Source organism: Dama dama, chromosome 15 (assembly GCF_033118175.1).
Source record: "Dama dama isolate Ldn47 chromosome 15, ASM3311817v1, whole genome shotgun sequence".
Classification (NCBI taxonomy): Eukaryota; Metazoa; Chordata; class Mammalia; order Artiodactyla; family Cervidae; genus Dama; species Dama dama.
In genome coordinates, this window is record NC_083695.1 from 89,921,021 (window position 1) to 89,945,085 (window position 24,065).

The following is a 24,065-nucleotide window of genomic DNA, read 5'->3' on the forward strand; positions in this document are numbered from 1 at the left end:
GCCTGGAGGATCCCCAGGACAGAGGAGCCTGGCGAGCTACAGTCCATGGGGTTACAAAGAGTCAGACATGACTGAGCAACTAAGCACAAGTTTTAATATACACATACCTATACGAATTTACTGATTGCATCTCCATGGAATCAGTTTGAGTCTCTATCCCCTATGATCCTATAAACTGGTAGTTATATCTCAAAGCTCAGTCACATTAAGATTTGATAACTTATTATTTGGCACAAATAATTCATTCATGGTATCGTGTATGGATGTATTCATATAGCTTTGTTTCAGAAGTAGGGTTTTGATACTGTTTAGGTATATTAAGTGATCATTAACTTAATATTAAGTACATATTTTAAAATTTGGGCTTGACTGTTGAAGTTTGTCACAGGTGGAGCAGGGAAAAGTTAAAAAGTTTTTATTTGCAAAATGAGTAAGATTTCAGAGTGAGTCTTTTTATTGGAGTGCAGTTGATTTTCAGTGTTGGTGCCAGGTGTACAGCAAAAGGAGGCAGTTACACGTATGCCCACTGCTTTTTAGATTCTTTCCCCATATGTACCATTAGAGATTAAATATTGTGTCTCCTGCCAATGCAGGAGACACAAGAGATGCAGTTCCATCCCTGGGTTGGGAAGATCCCCTGGAGACGGAAATGGCAACCCACTCCAGTATTCTTGCCTGGAGAATCCCATGGACAGAGGAGCCTGGTGGGCTACAGTCCATGGGGTCTCAAAGAGTCGTACATGACTGAGCACACAGCATACCGTTAGAGAGTCCTGAATAGAGTTCCCTGTGCTGTAGAGTAATGGGTCCTCATTAGCTAGCTGTTTTATATATAGTAGTGTGCATATGTCTATCCCAAGCTCCCATTTTATCTCTCCCCCCCTAAAGTGAGTCTCTACATAGAAGAATGTGAGACTCTGCAAGTTAGGGTTTACACACTCTGCTGTATTTATTTATTTTTGGCGATGCTGGGTCTTCAGTGCTGCATGGGGTTTTCTCTAGTTGCAAACAGCGAGGGCTGCTCTCGTTGCGGTGCATGGGCTGTACGGTTTGAGGGCTTTGGGAGTTGTGGCACAGGGCCTCATTGGTTGTGGCTCACGGACTCCAGAACATGGACTCAGTAGTTGTGGCATGTGGGCTTAGTTGCTCTGTGGCATGTGGAATTTTCCCGGATGAGGGGTCGAACCTATGTGCCCTGCATTGGCAGGCAGATTCTTAGCACTGTGCCACCAAGGGAGTCCCTGGAGAACATCTTAAGTCATTTTTTCACAGATGAGGAAACTAAGGCTCTTAGCAATAAAAATGATTTATTTACTGTCTCACAGGTAGTCATTCTTTGGTCTAATACAAGGCCATGGATAGGTAGTGAAATTCACACATGGCTGTCATTTGGGGAGACTTTTCCCTTTTTCAGTTGTCTCAATGAAAATGGAAGGTTTTCTGTTGTACTTTTAATTGATGTACTTTGATTTCTTTATTAGTTTGGATTAGTGTATTGATTTAAGATAAGTCAAGCTGAGTTTTATATTTTCTCCATGGATTGCCTCCAGAATAAAAAATACTTAAAAAGCATTTTATAGTTGAAAATCATGATGTATATATCAGGTGTTTTTTTTTTTTCCTTTTCCCCACTCAGTTTTACATGAAAAACTTAGTGTTATCTTGTTTTTAGAAATAACTTTTTATGTCTTGCTTAGTTAACTTTTTAGGCATTTTTGCAGTAGTTCAATCTAGATAAGCTTTGGGAAGGTTCTGTGTAACTAAATTAAAAAGCTAGTAAAATTTGACCAAGTGTGTGTTTTCAAGTTTAGTTTGCTTGTTTAGAGATTGTCTATTATTAGTTATCTAGGAAAGGTGTTTAGTGAGTCACTCAATACAGTTTATTAGTTGTCCAAATTCTGGATAATGGGAATAAGTGACTATGGGCTGCAGTATAAGTGTATTTTTATTACTTTGTCTGTTTGGTAGAGACTTTGGAGTCAGAATGCCCAAGTTCAAATCATGGCTCTGCCACACAGCAGATTTGTCACTTCAGGCAAGTTATTCAACTTTTGTTTTCCTGTTTCCAATCTTTAAAATTGGAGATTATATTAATAGTAGGGCTTGTTTGATAGAGTTCTGAGGATTAGATTAGCTAATAATATGTATGGTACTTAGAACAGTATCTGGCATATAGTAAATGCTTAAGTGTTAGCTATTTTCTTTTCTTAGTTGGACAAGGCTGACCCTGGCAAAATTGTGAAATAGACAGAGTTGGCCTGTGCACTCATTCACCTCTAATAGTTGGGTAAGCAGTCCTTTTTCAGGCTGCTGCTGTCTTTGGCATTCCTCCCCAGGTTGTCCTTTGCTAAACTTTTGTGTACTTGTTCTCCCGGCCTAAGCAATGAAAACGCAACTCACAAAATCCCCACCCTATTTTCCTGTTATTCATTATAGTAGGAATTGTGAGAAAAGTAATCTAATTGAATGACTTCACACTATTAATAAATAACATTTGTTAATAACTTGTCTTTGTAATAGCTCTGAGTTGGTTTTGCCCTGGAATATTTCATTCATTTGCTTCTGCCTGATTTTCAACTTTTATAACAGAACTCAGTGGTTATTTAAAAATTTCTACACTTTCTTTCTCTGTCACACAGATAACACAGTGTTTGGTTAAAAAGATGACCTTTAGTTGGGCTAGGTTTGGTCGTGACTTTTGGTTCCTATCTGGGCTTCCCTGGTAGCTCAGACGATAAAGAATCTACCCACAATGCGGGAGACCCAGGTTAAATCCCTGGGTTGGGAGGATCCCTTGGAGAAGGAAATGGCAATCCACTCCAGTATTCTTGCCTGGAGAACCCCATGGATAGATATTGTTAATTGGGACTGATCTGTTCAGTGTGAACAGAGAATGAATAGGATGATAGAAACCAAATTCCGAGTGAAGTAACATGTTCATAGCTTTTGTGAAAGTTGTTTTACTGTATTTTAAATGCTGGCTTGATGTGCACTCTTGAAGATAATCTCCCCACTTCTGTGTGCATTTAAGAAAGCCGTAGTCATCTTTTATCTAGTTAAATTGCAAGTGTCCTGAGCATAAGGACAGTATTTAATAGGTACATCTTTCCACATTTCCGAGTGTGTAGTAGACCTTCAGTAACTTGTCCTAGGTTGTTACATTAAATTAGTTTTGTTTATAAGGACTATAATTTGCGATGCATGATTGACCTGTGATGTGTCTGAAACTGTGTATAGGAAGCATGCTAAGATGGGTTCTACAGTAGCTCAAGATCAACCTGTGTGTCCGTCTATCATTGTATTTATCACTCCTCCTCTCTTTTTTTGTTACTGAGAACTGGAGAATACAGAGGAAGTTGGTGAAATTACAGATAAAGCCCTAGTATGTAAATAGATAGAATTTCCCCTGAAATGACTGATACAGATTTTAAAAAGGAGCCTTACTATTGTTTGAGATTTGACATACCATAAATTAACCTTGTGTTTATATATCAGTGGGGTACTAGTTATCTGGCGGTTTAAGAGAAACCATTAACATTATAGCTTTTATTAATTTTCCTAATACAGTGTTGACTTACTGAAATGTAAACTTTATATTCTTTGTTATATTTTAAGGACTTGGGTTTGTTAGAATGAAGTTACATGTACTGGTTGTACGGGTAAGTGCCTTAGTTAATTAAGGCCTGGTGCCAGTAAGGCCAGAGTCACCATGACAGTGTTATTTGATTACTATTTTTAACTATTATTTTAACCAAAGTAATTTTGTCCAACTTATCCACACATTGCTTGGAAGGGATCTTCTTAGTGAATATGTTTAGTATACAGATGAGATAGAGAACAGTGATCTCTGAAGGAGGGGACGGTCAGCATATTTTTTGGGTCTCACTGACGCTTAATCATCTATACATGATCTGACACAGATTTAGGACTTTCAGAGGATGTTTAATGATCAGAAAAGTCTGTGCACTTGTGCCCTTGCCACCTCAGGACTTGAATTCTTAACCAGCTCATGTGTGCCTTTGGCTTGGTACCTAATTGATAGTGGTAGGCATGTCTACTGAGGTCTTGCTACAGGAGTGGATCCCATCCTCTAGAATCTCTCCTGTTTTTCCTGAAATTGCTCAAAAGCTCTGCTCATTTCTCTGTTCAGGTCACTCAACATGGTCTCCTCTCTGGATTTTTCTAGACACAGGACTGGTCCCCATTCCATACCATTAGAATCTCTGAGCCAGTTCTTGACAGCTTGGCTCTACTGTGCTCGCTCACTCATGTCTCTTTGCAGCACCGTGGACTGTACCCTGCTAGGCTCCTTTGTCTATGGGGTTTTCCAGGCAAGAGTACTGGAGCAGGTTGCCATTTCCTACTCGATGGGATCTTCCTAACCCAAGGATGGAACCAAAGTCCCAGGCGTCTCCTGCATTGGCAGGTGGATTCTTTACCACTAGTGCCACCTGGGAAGCTCTGATTGAAAACTTGAGTGTAGGAAATGATATGACACAATCAGTGTTCCACAAATCAGTATTCCAGAAACTAGACCTAAAGAAGACATACAGTAGGTGCCAAATGGGGATAGAAGTGTTGTGGTTGCTTAGAGTGTATATACTTGAAATGATTTGAAAAACTTTATGAGAGAGAGGAGATTTGAACTGAGCTTTAAAGGATGGGTAAGATTTGCCAGAATTGAGTATTAAGTCTGTTGTGCTTGTTTTCCTCAGGTAATGTCTTCATGGTATATTGTGGAGGGGTGGTAGTACATGAGTGGGTCTGGGGTGTGTGCTGTGTTTGTGTGTTGGGAAGGAGCTGAGAGTTTGTATTGTTACAGAAGAGTTTCAGAAAGAGGACCCTGTTATTAGGATTATTTCGGTAACGGTGAGCTGGATGGATTTAGAAAGGGAAGGCGCTTAGGAGGCTATTAGAGTAGTTCTGACCTGAACTGAAAAAGGGTTGATGGGCTCTGAAATAGAAAGAAAACTGATTGTACAGAAACCACTAGAAAAAATCTATGGGGTGAAGGCAGAATTCAAGATGAGTCTGCTGTGCTGGGTCCAGTAGTATGAGTGGCGTCCTTAATGGAAACTGGAGAGCGAAGTCAGGCTGGGGTTTGTTGCAGGTGGACGATAAGAGGTTTAATGTGGAATGCAGCAAGCTGTTGGAGTCCTGAAATGAGGTGAGATTTGTAGACAGAGGGTCCGCCGTATTGTGAAACTTTAGGATCTTGCTCAAGACCAGTTGTTTTTTCTTTTGACTGTTACGAGGAAGACAGTGATATAGAAAGATGCTGAGGAGAAAAGAGGAAGTGACTATGTGGAATTTGGAGCTCAGGAGTTAAGGATAGTACTTTTTAAAAATATAAATATTGCCATTCAGAATTATCTTGTGCTAATATTTTAATAGAACCTGAAAATTCATCATGCTTGGAGTATCCTAGTTTTAGCTTTCATCGTTATTCCCCTAAAATACTTTCTGAGCATTTGTAAATCTCCACAGGTTTATGTTAATTAATATTTACATTAACAATTTACATTAAAAATTAATATATGCATTACTGAATATAGGCTCACTAATAAAGCTAATATAAAACTTATATCTTAGACCTTCCTTTGGATGACTGCTTGTCATTTGACACCAACTGGCAGTTAAGTTTCCGTCAGCTTGTTTCTCAAGGAGTTTGTGTTTGGTTAGGACCATTTCACTTCTTTAGTTCTTCAGAGGGTTTTAGTAGGTGGTTGGGGGAATTTGTAGTGTATTTACAATTTCGAGTAATTGACCTCAAAATATATATGTTTCTTCTGTAGTGTTGAGTAATGCTTCACAAGTACGGTCTAATTCGCTGCTAAGCATGACAGTATAAAAAATGTTTAGTTAGGAGCCCCTCCGTTTTGCTAGCCACTGACTCATGCATCATACTACTCACAGTTTTATTAGTGTTTGAACTTGGAAGTATATCAAAAGCAGTTGTGAATTTGATACTAGAAAATGGTTAATACACTTGGAGACATTATTCAGTCTGCCGGTAGGGTTTGATGTATAGATTCGAGGACTCTGGTCCACAAGATGGGAACTGCTGGTATTGCATTTCAATCAAGGAATATTTACGAGTATTAGTTGTGGCTCATGCCCCTTGAAGGGGCACTTATTATATAGATTTTATTGTTACTTTGTGTATCAGTTAGCTGAAGTATGATTTACTGGATAGAATTTGGAAAGCTGTGTTTTATGCAAAAATAGGCTTGTAAGTTAAATTTATTTGGGTATATGAATATATGATTACTTGAAAGGTATTTAATAATGGTTTTATTTCAGTGTGCAGTATTAAATCTTAGAGCTGGTTGCTGTTAAAAATAATTTCATGTTCTTTTTGGGATGTTTTGACTTTGGTAGAACAAGTGTACTCAGTATTAATTTCATCTCAGTAATGCGAAATCACGTAGTTGAACTGATGTTATTTTTACTCTTCCATTCCATTTACTGTTACCACAGGAACAAATGATGCTCTCAGATAATTCTCTCCAGGATTTTAACTTTATAAAAAAGTTTTGTAGTATTAAATTCACAACTGCTTTTAATTATATACTTCCAAGTCCAAACACTAATAAAACTATGAGTATTATGATGCTTGGGTCAGTGGTTAGCAAAAAGGAGGGGCTCATAAGTAAACATTTTTTATACTGTCATGTTTAATAGTGAACTAGACCGTACTTGTGAAGCATTACTAAATACTACAGAAGAAATATATCTATTTTGAGGTCAATTACTCAAAATTGTAAATACACTACAAATTCCCCTGTAGTTAAAACTGAATTTTAACTTTCAGTTATGAAAAAACTATCTTACAACGTCTCAGTAGAGTGTATACTATATGTATCATTGTCTAATATAATGCACTTACCTCAGAATTCTTGAGCTTAGTTTTGATATTGCTTAGTTACGTGAATTTTGGGGAGGGGTGGGCTATGTACCGGGCTTCCTTGGTGGCTCCCACGGTAAAGAATCTGCCTGCGTTTGGGAGACCTGGGTTCAGTCCCTGGTCTGACCCCCTGGAGGAGGGCATGGCAACCCACTCCAGTATTCTTGCCTGGAGCATGCCCATGGACAGAGGACCTGGCGGGCTGCAGTCTATGAGGTCACAAAGAGTTGGCCATGACTGAGCGACTAAGCACGTAGCACACACAGGCTATTTACCAGGCTTACGTGACGATTTTTTATTTTTTAATGGCAGGGTCTTTTGTTTGTATTTTGTGAGACATGGACATTTAAGTTATGCTGGCACAGTATTAATTCCATGAAGATTAGCTAAGGTAACGTAAGGCCATAAACTGTTTAGTTGAGACTATATCAAAGTAATACTTAACAAAGCAAGCATGAATTTTTGAAGTGAATGTTTTAAATGAAATATTGAGATTATGTATCCTTGGATATGTACATTATGCCATTTGTTCTTGTCATGTTAAGTTTCTATTTGCTCATTTTAGTTTCCAGTAGCATGAGCAAGTAATTTATTTATATTTCATTCCTTGAGAAACCAAAGGAAGAAACTGCCTAATGAATATGAAAGTTGCCATTAAATCTCGATTGTCCATTTTATGAATGCTTTTATGATTTTAGCCTTCGCCCTTCAACGCATTTTTGGATTGCTGTCAGATTGTGTATAATCAGTAGGTGCAAACTAAATTTAAAAATCTAAGTGCTGCTGCTAAGTCTCTTTAGTCGTGTCTGACTCTGTGCGACCCCATAGACGGCAACCCACCAGGCTCCACCGTCTCTGGGATTCTCCAGGCAAGAACACTGGAGTGGGTTGCCATTGCCTTCTCAGAAAAATCTTAAGTAGATAAATATAAATTACCTGGGTTTGAGAAAAACAAAGTTGCTGAACGAGAAAAGGATTTCAAAGTTAAATATAAGATATATATATATACACACACACACACACATATATATATTTGCTTTGTTCTGTTAACTTGGTTTATACCATCTTTCCCTCTTCAATAATAATAAGTAATACAGGTAGGAATTGACTTATTAGTACTGCCAACTTAAATTGTAAGTCACTCAGTTGTGTCTGACTCTTTGCAACCCCATGGACCCGAGTCCATGGAATTCTCCAGGCCAGAATACTGGAGTGGGTAGCCTTTCCTTTCTCCAGGGCATCTTCCCGACCCAGGAATCGAACCAGGGTCTCCTGCATTGCAGACAGATTCTTTACCAACTGAGCTATGAGGGAAGCCCTACTACCAAGTTAAGATGAATGATAATAGTGCATACACACATATGTTTAAGGTTGTAGGGAAGAATATCTTTCCTGTGCCTAATTTGACTGACCAGCCCAATCAGCTGACCTTCTGCTGTATTAAAATTCTAAAGATCAGAGTCCATTATTAAAATAAATGAGTAGGATTAGAATAGAGAATTTATAAAAATAAAGCCTTTTTAAAACAATAAATACTTTTGGATAAAGTAGCAGGCTTCAAGTGAAATTCAGTTTTGGTCTCCTTTACAGGAATAGCTATTCACAATTCTGCAGAACCACTTACCACATTTTGCAGTGTCTCCTGAGGAAGTCAGAATCTGAGCCACCATGACGACTGAGTCTTGTCTTTGTTCTGATTTGTAAACTGTGCTTTCATTCTGACCATGTACAAGGTGGAGGTTATAGCATGGAAACTAAAATCTTAGTAAGTGTGATTTTTATTTTAGTTATTAAATAATAGGCTCTCTTATAGTGAAATTGTCCTCTTAACAAAGTTTGCGCTATTAAAAGAAGTGAGGACTTGGCAAGCAGGGACGTAATAATACACTTGTAAAATGAAATATTTTGCTTTCCAGGTTCAAAAGGAAAAATCCTTGAGAAGGAGAAGGAAAAGCTTCTGTTACTTTTCCTAGATTTCTTTCACTTTTCTGGTTTCACATAGGTAGCAGGATGATACAAATTTAGTTGAGAAAGGGATTTAAGAAAAGGGAAAGGCTGGCTTTTGTGGCCAATGTCTAAATTCAAGCCATTAAAAAAATCTTTACATTTGCTGTGCAAGTTGCTTCATTTAAAAATTGGTTGTCATTAAATAATAAAGTCTTCATAGTATTGTAGTGTTAGTAAGTCCAGTGTAGACTCCTAGGAGCCTTTTAAATAGTTAATGTAATTGAGTGCATTTTAAATATTGAATATTTTGAGTATAAATATTCAAAATTATATTGGAGTGATTATGCTAGTGGTTATCTCAGGGATGTTTTGTCGATTGGTTGTCCCGAGAGTAGGTAATGTGCAGTTTTTATTTTTTGCACTCTAGACAGAGCAAGATTTTGAGGCTATAGGTATCAAGGAACATTATTTTGTTTCACATAGTTATTTTGTTAATTGTATGCATTACTCCTCAACATCTTTTCTACCTGTGCTTATTAAGAGCAGTGGGTAGTTAGCATATTTAGGCTGCTTTTCTCCCTTAGGAAGAACAATAGAGTTGAATGTTTGATCTTCTGAATTCTTTAGTGAATCAAACATTGTGGTCCTATGCCTCAGTAGCATAATAGTCTGTTGCTCATAATTTGAGAATGTTATGTGTTTAAGATACATGGTTTGTGTTCCATCCCTTACCTTTGAATCTTTTAACTACTGGTTATTTTTCTAAATTGATGGTGATGACCTGGCTGAGATGAAACGTTTCTGTGAGAGGCTTCCTGCTTTAACCTCCTTCCCTCTTAGAACAAACGTCCCTTTGCCTGTCTCTCTTGCATTCCAAAGTACATTTTCATTAAATCCCCAGGTCTAAGATTTTTCTTTGGGAACTCTCTCTAGTGTCTGGGGAAGAAAAAAAAATTTTTTAAGTATGCAATGTTACATGCATATCTTGAGAAATTGATGTTTTATAAGTTGAAGGTTACTTTTGTATTTTGGGCATGTTTTCAGGGGTGGAATTATGTAGGTATTGTTTTAATAACCATATCCTAATTATTTATAGCTTCCTGCCTGACATAACTCACTTCAAGAAGTGCACAATGTCAGAACGTGGAATTAAGTGGGCTTGTGAATACTGTACGTATGAAAACTGGCCATCTGCAATCAAGTGTACTATGTGTCGTGCCCAGAGACCTAGTGGAACAATTATTACAGAAGATCCATTTAAAAGTGGTTCAAGTGATGTTGGTAGAGATTGGGATCCTTCCAGCACCGAAGGAGGAAGTAGTCCTTTGATCTGTCCAGACTCTAGCGCAAGACCAAGGGTTAAATCTTCATATAGCATGGAAAATGCCAATAAATGGTCATGCCACATGTGCACATATTTGAATTGGCCGAGAGCAATCAGATGCACTCAGTGCTTATCCCAGCGTAGGACCAGGAGTCCCACAGAATCTCCTCAATCCTCAGGATCTGGCTCAAGACCAGTTGCTTTTTCTGTTGATCCTTGTGAGGAATACAATGATAGAAATAAACTGAACACAAGGACCCAGCATTGGACTTGTTCTATTTGCACATATGAAAACTGGGCCAAGGCTAAAAAATGTGTTGTTTGTGATCATCCCAGACCTAATAATATTGAAGCAATCGAGTTGGCAGAGACTGAAGAGGCTTCTTCAATAATTAATGAGCAAGACAGAGCTCGATGGAGAGGAAGCTGTAGCAGTGGCAACAGCCAGAGAAGATCACCGCCGACTATGAAACGGGACTCGGAGGTGAAAATGGATTTCCAGAGGATTGAGCTGGCTGGTGCTGTCGGCAGCAAGGAGGAACTTGAAGTGGACTTCAAAAAACTAAAGCAAATTAAAAACAGGATGAAAAAGACTGACTGGCTGTTCCTCAATGCTTGTGTGGGTAAGTTTCTGCGTTTTTTGAATGGGTTGGGAAAAGATATTAAAAGCAACATGAAAGATATAAGGAAGGTCAACATTATTTAGCATTTAGTTCATTCAGCATGATAGCTACACTCGCAGTATGCATGCATAAGAACCTCTGAATTTGTGATCTTGTCGTAACATTGTCCTTTATTGCCTCCCATTTCATTGTGCATGTGTCTTTCCATCTTTAGAGAGAAAAATGGCAAGTTATAGCACAGTTTTTTACGTATCTGTAGTAAAATATATACCTGCAGTTTAGAACTGCTACTCTGCTTATTGTAATAAGATGTGACTGAGGAGCGCCAGCTGCAGCTTTGGAGTGTCTGTAAACAGTGTGAGCGTCTTGTGATGGTAGAAGCTTCAGTCAGATGTTAAAAATATCACAAAAATGTGTGACTCCAAGAAGTTGAACAGACATAATACTGACCTTGAAAATGCTGATGTTAATTTTTTGTGATGTGTTGTAGTGAATATTTGCAAACTTGGTGAAACTGATTTCATGTGGCCAGCTGATTCTGTAGTTCAAATTATGGTTTGTGTGTTTTGTGTTTTAGTACTTTCCTAAGGAAATGCTCGATATTAGTCTCAGTTACTGCCTCAGAGCTGTTAAGGGACAGAGACATGTTGTGAGAGTAGGATTTTCTCCAGTTACTGATCTTGTGAGTTTATTATTCATGATGTAAATTCACAAAAGCAGTTATTTCACTCCTCTGTATGCCCCCCACTGCTTTTGAGTAGATTAGCTATTTGAATTATATAAATTTGAATGATTTGGATTGGGTGCTTACTTTGACATTCAGTTTTGTAAAGCAAATTTTGAGTGACTATTAAAGTTAAATCTTGTGTAGAATAATAGCTATGCCTTAAACATGGCTTAGGGGTGTGTGCGTGGGGGGTGTGTGGGGTGTGTGTGTGTATTTCCCAGTACCAGTTAATTTTGTTTATCCTCCTGAATATGGAGTACATAACTTACGAACCTACAAGTCCAAAGAGTAGATTTCAAGAAATCTGTTTTTTTGTTTTAGTTTGTTCTGGCCCCCCAAGAACGCCCCAGCAGATGAGCCCTTGTGAACCCCGGGCGCAGCCAGCACTTGGTCACTGTTAGCCCCAGTCTCCTCCTGTCCTGAGGACGAGGAGTGAAAGCACACTGTGCTGTCCCATTGCCGCCGCTGATGCTTTCTCTCTCCCCAGATTGAGGTACCGCATATGGTGTGAATGTTGTTTTTTTTTTTTTTTTTGAAACCCGGAGCTAAAAAAGGGTTTTATTTATTATTTATAAAAATTGAGGTCAAATTCACATAACATAAAACTCATCATTTTGAAAGTGAACAATTTGGTGGTATTTAGCACATCCACAGTGTTGTGAACCCACACCATCACCTACATCTAGTCCTGAAACATTTTCATCATCCTGGAAGAAACCCATTACCCATTTAAGCAGTTGTTCCACACCTCCAAGTCCCTGGGAATCAGCAGTCTGCTTTCTGTTTCAGTGACTATTATTGTGAATATTCCATACAAATGGAATCTTATATGATCTTTTGTATCTATGTGTGATTGTCCTTTAATTACCCATCTGCCTTTTGGAATACTGTTAAGATTATTTTTGAAGGCAATAGTGTAATATATTGGAGAAGGCAATGGCAGTCCACTCCAGTGCTCTTGCCTGGAGAATCCCATGGACGGAGGAGCCTGGTAGGCTGCAGTCCCTGGGGTCGAGAAGAGTTGGACATGACTGAGTGACTTCACTCTCACTTTTCACTTTCCTGCATTGGAGAAGGAAATGGCAACCCACTCCAGTGTTCTTGCCTGGAGAATCCCAAGGACGGGGGAGCCTGGTGGGCTGCTGTCTATGGGGTCACGGAGTCGGACACGACTGAAGCGACTTAGCAGCAGCAGCAGCAGCAGTGTAATATGTTAATATTAACTGTAAGGTGGTGTTATAGTACCTGTACATTTATAGAAGGTAAGAAACTAGATTGCAGTGATTTTTTTTAATGTCTTTGGGGTCGGGTCACTGTTTCTTCAAGTTAGTGGATCTAATGATAAGAACTGCTTTGAAATATTTTTTCCTCTTGACATGCATAAGTTAGACCTGTCAGTATATCTCCGTCTTTATGGCTGTAATTTCTTGCATTTCTGACTACTGTGTCTTCTTGATGTTTGTCTTTCTTTCCATATATTGAGTTTTTTTGGATAACCATCTTTTTTGCCTCTTTGAATTCTTAGCAAACTGAGCAAAGCCAAGTCCCCATTCCTACATATTCCAGAGTTTCTGGGTTCTCAGGGCTAGGAATTTATTGGTTCTTGGTACTGTGGATTCTCTTTCCTACCAGAAAGTATTTTTGAGTTTTCATTGTATAATACGGTTCTAAACAGTTGTATGAAAGATTTTGGTCCTGTCTTTGTTAGATAGTCATATCCTGATTTGTAAATATCATTGAAATATGTTTAAAAAGAAACTTTTAGTTGTTTACATTGTGTTGGGTTAGCAGAAGTCCACATGTATTGAAAATTAATCTTCTCCTTTTCTGTCTGCCTTCTGCTTTCCAGATTTCATTAGATATGGTATATTATGGCTTACTGATTTAGACATTTAATAAAGCCATCTTAGTACTCGCTTTGGCAGCATATATACTAAAAATAAATAATCTCCAAAGTATGTACACTAAGTATAAAGTGTATGCATAGCCTCACTTTAAAATGTGAGGCTTTCCATTTTAAATTGAAATAAAAAATCTCAACCTCAGGCCAGCATTTTAAAATGGGAATGAAGATTCAGTATTGAGAAGGCCAAAGCTGAAGTTTCCACAGTATTAAGAAAGTATCTTTTATGTGACTGTTGGGTATAAATTTCACCTCAGTATATTGTCTTGTGTGGTGAGGGGACGTGGGGGACAGCAGTGCCAAAGCCAGAAGAAAAGAAATCTGGGAGTGGGTGCTGAAATGGTAGAGGCAGAGATGTGGTTTAAATGTGCGCCTGTCTCTGGAATGTCTGCAGTTTAGTGCCAGGTTATTTTCTGGGAGCTCTGTCAGTTCTAATCATGGCCTACCTTTCCCACTGGATAGATGATGTTGTCCCTAGAATTAAGGCAGCACCACCTAACACATTATTTTAGTGTTGCTCCTTCTACCGAATCAGCTGCCCTTCAGAAGAAAACAAGGGACCCCCAGGTTGATCCCTTGAAAAGACCCAGAGTCAGATAAGAACCTCAGGTTGAATCTGTACGTTAACTTCTTGTATGCCTGAGCCTTAGACTCTCTTACCCAGCTGCTGCCTCTGCAGCATTTTCCCTTGAATATGTAGTATTTCAAACTCAGTGAGGCTAAAACTGAGCCAGCCTCTCAAATCTGTTCTCTCACTCTCCCATGTTGGTTGATGACTCTGGACCCAGCAAGTTGATTATATTTGCTATGTCCAAAGCTTTGGTCATCCTGGGTTTTCTCCTTTTTCTCTTATACTTTGTTCTCACTGGCTCTGTCTTCAAAATATATCCAGAATCTGGCCACCTGTCGTTATCCTGCTCCAAGCCGTGATCCTCTTTGTTTGTATCCTTTACAAATTGTTCTCTGAAGAGGCGCTACTCCACTCAGAACCCTCCAGTGATTCCCTGTGAGCTCAGAGTAAAAGCCAGTTTTATAGGCCTCTCTTCTCTCTTATCCCACACCTACTTCCCCCATTTTTAGACACATTTTCTTTCTCTCTTCCTCTCTCACTCTAGCAACTCTTGCAACCTTTCTTATCTGCAAATAAACCTCAAGCCTCTGCAGTATCTATTTCCTCTTCCTGAATTACTGTCTCTAGATTGCAGGATTAGCGAATGTACCTCCTGCAGGTATTTTCTCACATGTCATCTTCTCTGGGAGGCCTCCCTGACTGCTGCATCTGAAATTTCAGTCCTGTTGTATATCCTTTTCCCCCAACTTTCATTTTCTTCACAACACTTTTTAACCTCCAGTATACTTATTAGAAATCACCTCTTTTGTCTCTTTCTTAAAACTTAAAACTTTTTAAGCAAATTTATTTTTAACTGGAGGATAATTGCTTTACAATCTTCTGTTGGTCTCTACTGTACAACAGTGTGAATCAGCTATAAGTATACAAGAACTTAAGCTTTATGACAACCAGGAATTTTTTCTGTTTTGTTCCCAGCTGTTTCCTAGTACCTTAAACGGTGCCTGATACATAGCAGACATTGAAATTTTTGTTAATCAGTGAATAAACTTTTGTGGAAACTGGGATCTGGACAGGTAGACCTTTCAGAGACAAACGTTTTTTCTTCTCTCCTAAATTTCTCCATTCTTTGCTTTCTCCCCACCTTTTTGTACTTTTCACCTTTTCACCTACTCTTGACCAAGTTGGTTTCTTGTCAGGTTAAGACAGAGCAAGTAAGTTCCATGAATCTTATTTGAAGATGTCTCAGTTTATCACTGGGTGGTCTATGGATATGGAAAGTCAGATTTCTTTACATTTAATTTCTCCATCTTCCTGATGAGTATTTGATAGCTTGATGAATATATAAGGGAAAAAAATTATTGTATGTGTTTTTTATACCTTGAGTCCTAAATCAAAGTTTTTTTCTTGAAAAGTTTTTATTCAGTTGCCACTGGACGTGTTGCTTCCTGTTTTGCATTTTGCGTTAAGCAGCTGCATATTTCTTACATTTAATTTGTCTAGTGACCCTGCTAATGAAGATGGAAAGGATTTGATATTGGAGGACAGTGAGAAGGAGTGCTGTTGAAGGCGTAGGAGGAAGAGAATTGTGCTTGGCAATGGCATTAAAGAGAACATATGCGTTAGTAACATCTCTTTTGCCCCTAGGCTTTGGTGTGACCTACAGTATGTACTGGTGTGCACCTGTTCTGTTGAGAATTAGACTTATGAACTAACCCAGAATCTCATTATCATGGAGTATGTTGAAATGGAGTCACGAGGATTGTAATCTTATTACTGAGCAAAATTCTGATGTGTCTAAACATTGATGATTCTTAAAACATAGGAGATATATTAGATTTAATTTTTTCTTACATAGTGTAAACATTTTGTTGTATTTGATGGAATGTTTTTCCCGTTCTCATAACTTCTGTTGAAAAGTAATATTCGTGGCAGTTATATTCTGTGTTTATGCCGATTATATTTTGGCCCCCTTACTATATACAGTGTTACATGCATCTGTCCACTCCAGAGTGTTAGATGTTAACTGTAGATTGTAGAAATGTCTAAAACTTGTGTGTTGTTAAACATGTCAGAATGTATTGCTTTCGTTAACACTTTTTTCATTTTAACAATAATTAGTGTATAGGCCTTTTGCATTTTAAAATGGTCTTTTCAGTTTATTTTGGTACTGGTGTTAAAAATCATGTGTATGATGGTTTTTCTCAAGGAAGTGAATTACTAAGGTTTTATTGGTGGTGTTTTCTTCCTCTTATGTAAAGCGTTTCAATTCCAACGTGTGTCTGTATTGGGGAGCTTCCTCAGGTCTCAACAGGTAATTCTCAAAAACACCAGCAGGGTGCCTGAGAGGTCAACTGAATTCTGATACTGTCTACCCTGTAGGATTTGCAGGTTGAATCAAATCCTGTAGGTGAAGGAGTCAGTCCCAGAAGACCTCCCTCCACTTCAGATGCCAGAAGTCAGCTCCAAGCCCAGGTTGTTAATCTGTACTTCTGACTGGCTATAAATCAGAGGTTCGCATGACATTCCCACCCTCACGCACCTTGGGTTTGATAAATTTGTTAGACTACCTCACATAGCTCAGAGAAGCAGTTTACTTACTGGGTCACTGGTTTCTTATAAAAGGATATGATAAAGGATACAGATGAACATCTAGATGTAAGAGATGTGTAGAGAGTAAGGTTTGGAGAAGGGGCATGGAACTTCCATGATGCTCTTTCCAAGTATGCCACTCTCCTCAAATCTCTGTGTGGTCACCAGTCTGGAGGCTCTTGAAACCCTGGCCTTTTGGGGTTTTATGGAGGCCTTATTACATAGACATGGTTAATTAAATCATTGGTCACTGGGAGTCTCCCGCTTCTCTTCCCTCTCCCCTCTCTGGAGGTCAGGGTGGTATAGTGGGTGGAGCTGAACATCACAACCCTCTGATCACATGGCTAGTTCCCCTGGCAGCCAGCCCCCACCTTGGGGTGGAACCCAAAAGTCACCTACCCTGATGTGTTTTCAGGAGCTGAGGAAAAGAGACCAAATATTATTTCATTGCTTTATCACTCAGGAAGTTTAAGGGTTTGGGGAAGCTGTGAGCCAGGAACAGTGGATGAAGGTCCAATATATATATTTATGTATATATCAGTTCAGTTCAGTTGCTTAGTCATGCCAACACTCTGCGACCCCATGGACTGTAGCACGCCAGTCTTTGCTGTCCTTCACCAACTCCTGGAGCTTACTCAAACTTGTATCCATCAAGTTGGTGATGTCATCCCACCATCTCATCCTCTCTTGTCCCCTTCTCCTCCTGCCTTCAATCTTTCGCAGCATCAGGGTCTTTTCCAAGGAGTCAGTTCTTTGCATCAGGTCCCAAAGTATTGGAGCTTCAGCATCAGTCCTTCCAATGAATATTCAGGACTGATGTTCTTTAGGATTGACTGGATAGATCTCCTTGCAGTCCAAGGGACTCTCAAGAGTCTTCTCCAACACCACAGTTCAAAAGCATCAATTCTTTGGCACTCAGCTTTCTTTGTGGTCCAACTCTCACATCCATACATGACTACTGGAAAAACCATAGCTTTGACTAGATGGACCTTTGTTGGCAAAATAATGTCTCTGCTTTTTAATACGCTGTCTAGGTTTGTCATAGTTTTTCTTCCAAGGAGCAAGTGTCTTTTCATATTTCATGGCTGCAGTCACCATCTGCCATGGTTTTGGAGCCCCCAAAATAAAGTCTCTCATTATTTCCATTGTTTCTCCGTCTGTTTGCCATGAAGTTCTGGGACTGGATGCCATGATCTTCGTTTTTTGAATGTTGAGTTTTAAGCCAACTTTTTCACTATCCTCTTTCACTTGCATCAAGAGGCTCTTGAGTTCTTCTTCGCTTTCTGCCCTAAAGGTGGTGTCATCTGCATATCTGAGGTTATTGATACTTCTCCTGGCAATCTTGATTCCAGCTTGTGATTCATCCAGCCCAGCATTTTCCACGATGTACTCTGCAAGTAAGTTAAATAAGCAGGGCGACAATAGACAGCTTTGACATACTCCTTTCCCAATTTGGAGCCAGTCCATTGTTCCATGTCTGGTTCTAACTGTTGCTTCTTGACCTGCATACAGTTTGCTCAGGAGGCAGGTCAGGTGGTCTGGTATTCCTGTATCTTGAAGGATTTTCCACTTTGTTGTGATCCACACAGTGAAATCTATGGCATAGTCAATAAAACAGAAGTAGATGTTTTTCTGGAACTCTGTTCCTTTTTCCATGATCCAGTGGATGTTGGCAGTTTGATCTCTTGATTCCTCTGCCTTTTCTAAATCCAACTTGAACATCTGGAAGTTCACAGTTCACGTATTGTTGAATCCTGGCTTGGAGAATTTTGAGCATTACTTTGCTAGCATGTGAGATGAGTGCAGTTGCGCGGTAGTTTGAACATTCTTTGACATTGCCTTTCTTTGGGATTGGAATGAAAACTGACTTTTTCCAGTCCTGTGGCCACTGTTGAGTTTTCGAAATTTGCTGGCATATTGAGTGCAGCACTTTCACAGCATCATCTTTTAGCATTTGAAATAGCTCAACTGGAATTTCATCACCTCCACTAGCTTTGTTTGTAGTGATGCTTCCTAAGGCCCACTTGACTTCGCATTCTAGGATGTCTGGCTCTAGGTGAGTGATCACACCATTGTGATTGTCTGCGTCATGAAGATCTTTTTTTGTAACAGTTCTTCTGTGTATTTTTGCCACCTCTTCTTAATATCTTCTGCTTCTGTTAGGTCCATACCATTTCTGTCCTTTTTCTAGCCCATCTTTGCATGAAATGTTCTCTTGGTATCTCTAATTTTCTTGAAGAGATCTTTAGCCTTTGCTGTTCTGTTGTTTTCCTCTATTTCTTTGCATTGATCAGTTAGGAAGGCTTTCTTACCTCTTTGCTATTCTTTGGAACTCGGCATTCAGATGGGTATATCTTTCCCTTTATCCTTTGCCTTTAAGCTTCTCTTTTTTTCTTAGCTATTTGTGAGGCCTCCTCAGACAGCCGTTTTGCCTTCTGCGTTTCTTTTTCTGGGGGATGGTCTTTCTCCCTGCCTCCTGTTACAGCGTCACGGACCTCTGTCCGTAGTACTTCACGCTCTCTGACTGTCAGAGCTCGTCCCTTGAATCTATTTGTCACTTCCATTGTATCATCGTAAGGGGTTTGATTTAGGTCATACCTAATGGTTTAGTGGTTCTCCCTAATTTCTTCAATTTAATTCTGAATTTTGCATATATATATGTATGTATATGGCATCTGAATGATTATTTTTTCCCTATAAATCACAGTGTTGCATCCAGAAATACCTGTTGCTATGTGTAATTTTCTGTAATGACTTTTTCAATTCCTAATTTTGATGTACAGTGTCTGGTCAAATGGAAGGAGTGTTGTGTAATAAGCCAAACAAAATTAACTTCAATGGAAGAAAAAGTCATGTATTAGTTTTTGAGAGATGGTAGTGTTGTGTACTGGAATGATAGTAAGGTGATTTATACTAAGAAAATTACAACAGCAAAACAGAAAAGGAAATTCTTGACATAACAGACAACAATGATTTTATCCATTTATTCAGACACCTCAGTGACTGACTTTTTAACTTTAGAGGTAATTCAGGGCGTATGTTATTGTAAACAAGAAAAATAGAAACTTGTGTTTTCTAGTTCAGTAAGTACTCCTTTAGCCTTAAAAATTATTAATTTACTCTACCGAGGTATTTTACTGATGAATTGTCTGAAAACACAGAACATTAGGTATCTTGGAAAAATACAATATTAATGATGAGTTAGTGTCCAAATTTGTATTTTTCACTTGCCTGATACTTGACTTACTTGTAGGCACTTATCCCCAGCCCTCTGGGTTTTCTCTGATGTACATGATTGAGTTAAAAAGTTTGGCAGGCAGAACAATATCCTCAAGCCCTCCAAAAGGCCTAAATCCTAGTCCGCAGGATCTATGAATACGCTGCTTTACTTGGCAAAAGATGTAATTCAAGGGGGCCTTGAGATGGAGAGATTATCCCAGATGATCCTGGCGAGCCCAGTGTAATATGGGTCCTTAACCAGTGAAGGAGAGAGATGGGAGAATGAGATGAGGTTGGGCAGTAGCAGAGGTTTTAAGTGGTGCAGGGCTCTTGGCTAAGGAATGCTGGCAGCCTCTAGAAGATGGAAAAGGCACAGCTACCCCAGATTCTCCCTGTGAAGTGCACCTTGATTTTAGCCCAGTGAGACCCCTGTGGTATAAATTTTAAGATAAAAAATTTGTATTAAGTCACTAGTGAAATTCCCTCAGTTATGTCTGACTCTTTGTGACCGCATGGATAGTCCATGGGATCCTCCAGTCTAGAATACTGGAGTGGGTAGCCTTTCCCTTCTCCAGGGGATCTTCCCAAACCCAGGGATCGAACCCAGGTCTCCTGCATTGCATGTGGATTCTTTACCAGCTGAGCTAAGTCACTAAATTTATAGCAGTTTGTTAGAAGCAGCAATAGGAAATTAACACAAAGGACATTTAAAATGGTTTTCCATTGGTATGCCACTTCTATAGACACTGGGCACAAAGTTCAGAGTCTATTGGGAGGGTGACCATGCGTGTAGCCTCATGTTCACAGCCTGGCCTAAGACAGAGTCCAGCTCTGTCGGTTTCCTCCTTCAGCACAGAGAGGCTTACTGACTCGCCAGATGTGATGTCGCTACGTTGTTATCCTTTTCTAGACAAAGGTAGCATATAGGTGTGTGTGTAAGAAAAAATTCACTTGTATGTATCTGTAACCTTAGGTTACATTTGTAGCATTAATGGTTACCAGATGTGTATGGGGCGGGGGGTGGTGTGTGTGTTGTGTGTGTGTTGTGTGATGGTGGAGGTGCAGGGGCAGATTTCCCAAGCCAGTCTGTTGTTCCATGTCCGGTTCTAACTGTGGCTTCTTGACCTGCATACAGTTTGCTCAGGAAGCAGGTCAGGTGGTCTGGTATTCCCATCTCTTGAAGAATTTGCCACAGTTTATTGTGATCCACACAATCATAGGCTTTGGCTTGGTCAATAAAGCAGAAGTAGATGTTTTTCTGAAACTCTTGCTTTTTTCTGTGATCCAGCAGATATTAGCAATTTGATCTCTGACTCCTGTGCCATTTCTAAATCCAGCTTGAACATCTGGAAGTTCTCAGTTCATATACTGTTGAAGCCTGGCTTGGAGAATTTTGAGCATTACTTTGCTAGCATGCGGAATGAGTACAATTGTGCGGTAGTTTGAGCATTCTTTGGCATTGCCTTTCTTTGGGAATGAAATGGACCTTGGAATGAAAACTGACCTTTTCCAGTCCTGTGGCCACTGTTGAGTTTTCCAAATTTGCTGGCCTATTGGGTGCAGCACTTTTACAGCATTATCTTTTAGGATTTGAAATAGCTCAACTGGAATTCCATCACCTCCACTAGCTTCGTATGTAGTGATGCTTTCTAAGGTCTACTTGACTTGTCACTTTAGGATGTCTGGCTCTAGGTGAGTGATCACACCATTGTGGCTGTCTGGGTCATTAAGATCTTTTCTGTATAGTTCTTCTGTGTATTCTTGCCACCTCTTAATATCCTCTGCTCTGTTAGGTCCATACCAGCTCTGTCCTTTACTGAGCCCATCTTTGCATGAAATGTTTCCTTTGTATCTCTAATTTTCTTGAAGAGATCTCTGGTCTTTCCCATTGTATTGTTTTCCTCTATTTCTTTGCATTGTTCACTGAGAAAGGCTTTCTTATCTCTTTGCTATTCTTTGGAACTCTGCATTCAGATGAGTATATCTTTTCTTTTGTCCTTTGCATTTAGCTTCTCTTCTTTGCTCAGCTATTTATAAGGCCTCCTCAGACAGCCATTTTGCTTTTTTGCATTTCTTTTTCTTGTGGATGTCTACCTGGAAATAGCCTCAGATCCCACAGTTTAAGGGCTCAGTCCCACCAGATTGTCTCTCTTCTTTCCTTACCCCCTTCAGATGCCAGTACTAATCCAGGTTGTCACCTGTGTTTCTGACTGTAGATTATAAATCCTAGGTTTTGACAGTCACCTCCTTGAGTTCAATTTGTCGGAATGGCTTACAGAACTGGGGGGAAAATAGTTTACTTACTAGATTGCTGGTTTATTATAAAAAATATATGATTCAGGAATAGCCAGGTGGAGTAGATGCATATGGAATGGGAAGAGGTTCTCACAGCACCTCCACAGGTTCACCAGCTTAGAAGCTCTCCAAACCCAGCACCAGGAATTTTTACGGAGGCACGATGGATTAAATCGTTGGACACTGGTGATGGTTTCAACCTTTAGCCCGTTCTCTGCCACCCCCCCCCGCCCCGCCCCCAGGAGGTGGTAGTGGGGTGGGGCTGAACATTCCAACCTTCCAGTCTCTGGGTTGGTTCCCCTGGCAACCAGCCTCCATCCTTAGGGGCTTTCCTAAAAGTCGCCTTATTAACATAAGCTCAGAGGTGTTTGAAAGGGCTTGCTATATGAGTAGCAAAAGACTCCTATTTATTTCATCTTTATCATTCTGGAACTATTTAGGAACTGAGAACAAAACTAAGGACTGTAACAAAAGATGCCCTTATGGATCTTAATAGGAAATTACAAGGGTTTTAGGAGTTGTATGCCAGGAGTAGTAGATGAAGACCATATACTTCTTATTCACAGTGTGGTGGTGTTTTTTGTTTTTTTTTTTCCCCTTGATTTGGTTGAAAGAAATGCTGTTACTGGGACTTTTGAATGGCGTTTGATGCCAATGAATATTAATGTTTTCAGTCTTCTTTTTCGAGTCAGCTAAATAAGTATGCCTAAGTGAAGTTTATTGCCGTTTCCTAATACTATCACTTGGTAGTATTTCTCAGCATTCCATAGCTAGGGCACATTATTTGAGCTTGATTTTTAGTATGGTATTTCACTAGTATTTGTTCTGTTTGCTTTGCTGTGTTTGCTTATGTCTGATAAACTGCAGCTATTTCCATCTTTAGAATTTTTCCTGCCCTGTGGAATTGCTTAGTTTTAAGCTATGGTTATTCTTTAACTGCTGGACCATTTTATTTGCTTGTGAGGTTTTTATTTTGATACCAAGCTGTCCTCCTGAAAGATACTCTTATTTAGTATCCCTTTTTCCTTAATACATTGCTTTATGTATGAATGAATATGGAGCCTGCAAAAAAGGTCTTCTTAGTCTTTGACATTCAAAACCATCACACTTTTTAAAAACATTAAAAAAATGTTTTGAGTTGCAATATTCTATTAAAAGCTTTTAATAGAATCCAGAATATATGCAGACTCCTGCAGCAGATCTTTGGCACTACATCCTTAAAAGGAAAGCAGGCTGCTGCGATGCTGGCAGTGCCTTGTATGTCCTTGGTTAACTCTCTGTGATACTCTTAGTGTGAGATGTGTGTGTATCTATAAGGATGGTGGTGTCTTTTCACTTCATACACATTTTTGGTAGTGGATCTCCTTCCTGTCCTAGGTAGTTGATATTACAGGTAATGGAATTCTTTCCAGCACTGTGAAAGTAGTATTGTCTTCAGCTAGTTCTGTCTTATTTTTCTTAAAGTTTCAAAGGATTTACTTTTGTGCTTTTGGAACTCTTGTTTTAAAATAACATTTTAAGTCATGGTTTTTAAGTGAATCTTGGTAATTCTCCAATGTAAGATTGTAGTCTGGAGGGAATACACACTCATTTTAAGTATTTCCCCTAGCCAGTTCAGTGTGGCTTTTCATAGTGCTTCCTGACACCTGGGATAAGAAAGAAGCTTCCAGGAATGCGTGTGTCAAGGCAGACGGACGACAATGGCAGAAACAGAGCCCTGGCTGACTTTAGTCCCTGAGACGTGATTCTTGGCTTTTAGAAGTGAGTGATTACACAGGCCTGCCAGCTAATAATGTGCCTCCTAATGGTGAGAAGGGGAATATGTCTAATGATTCTTGGTTGTATCATACTGACATTTGAATACGCGTCACTGATTTAGCAAAGGCTTTCTTTCTTCAAAAACATTATATTAAATGAGCACATTGAACTATGAAATCCAAAACTAGCATTTAAATATTAA

At 39.3% G+C, this 24,065-nt stretch overlaps 1 protein-coding gene across 3 annotated transcripts in view; it reads left to right on the plus strand.

Annotated features, from left to right (window-relative positions):
• Window positions 1–24,065, plus strand: part of ZRANB1 (zinc finger RANBP2-type containing 1) — a 69,644-nt gene that overhangs the window by 16,696 nt on the left and 28,883 nt on the right. Inside the window, exons 1-2 of one of the 3 annotated variants that reach the window (XM_061162877.1) lie at window positions 8,529–8,672; window positions 9,951–10,801. In XM_061162877.1, coding sequence (XP_061018860.1) covers window positions 8,632–8,672; window positions 9,951–10,801 — 892 coding nt within the window. In that variant the 5' untranslated portion in view covers window positions 8,529–8,631. Of the gene's footprint in view, window positions 1–8,528; window positions 8,673–9,950; window positions 10,802–24,065 lie in introns of those variants that run through there. The other 2 variants (XM_061162878.1, XM_061162879.1) reach the window with 2 other exon arrangements.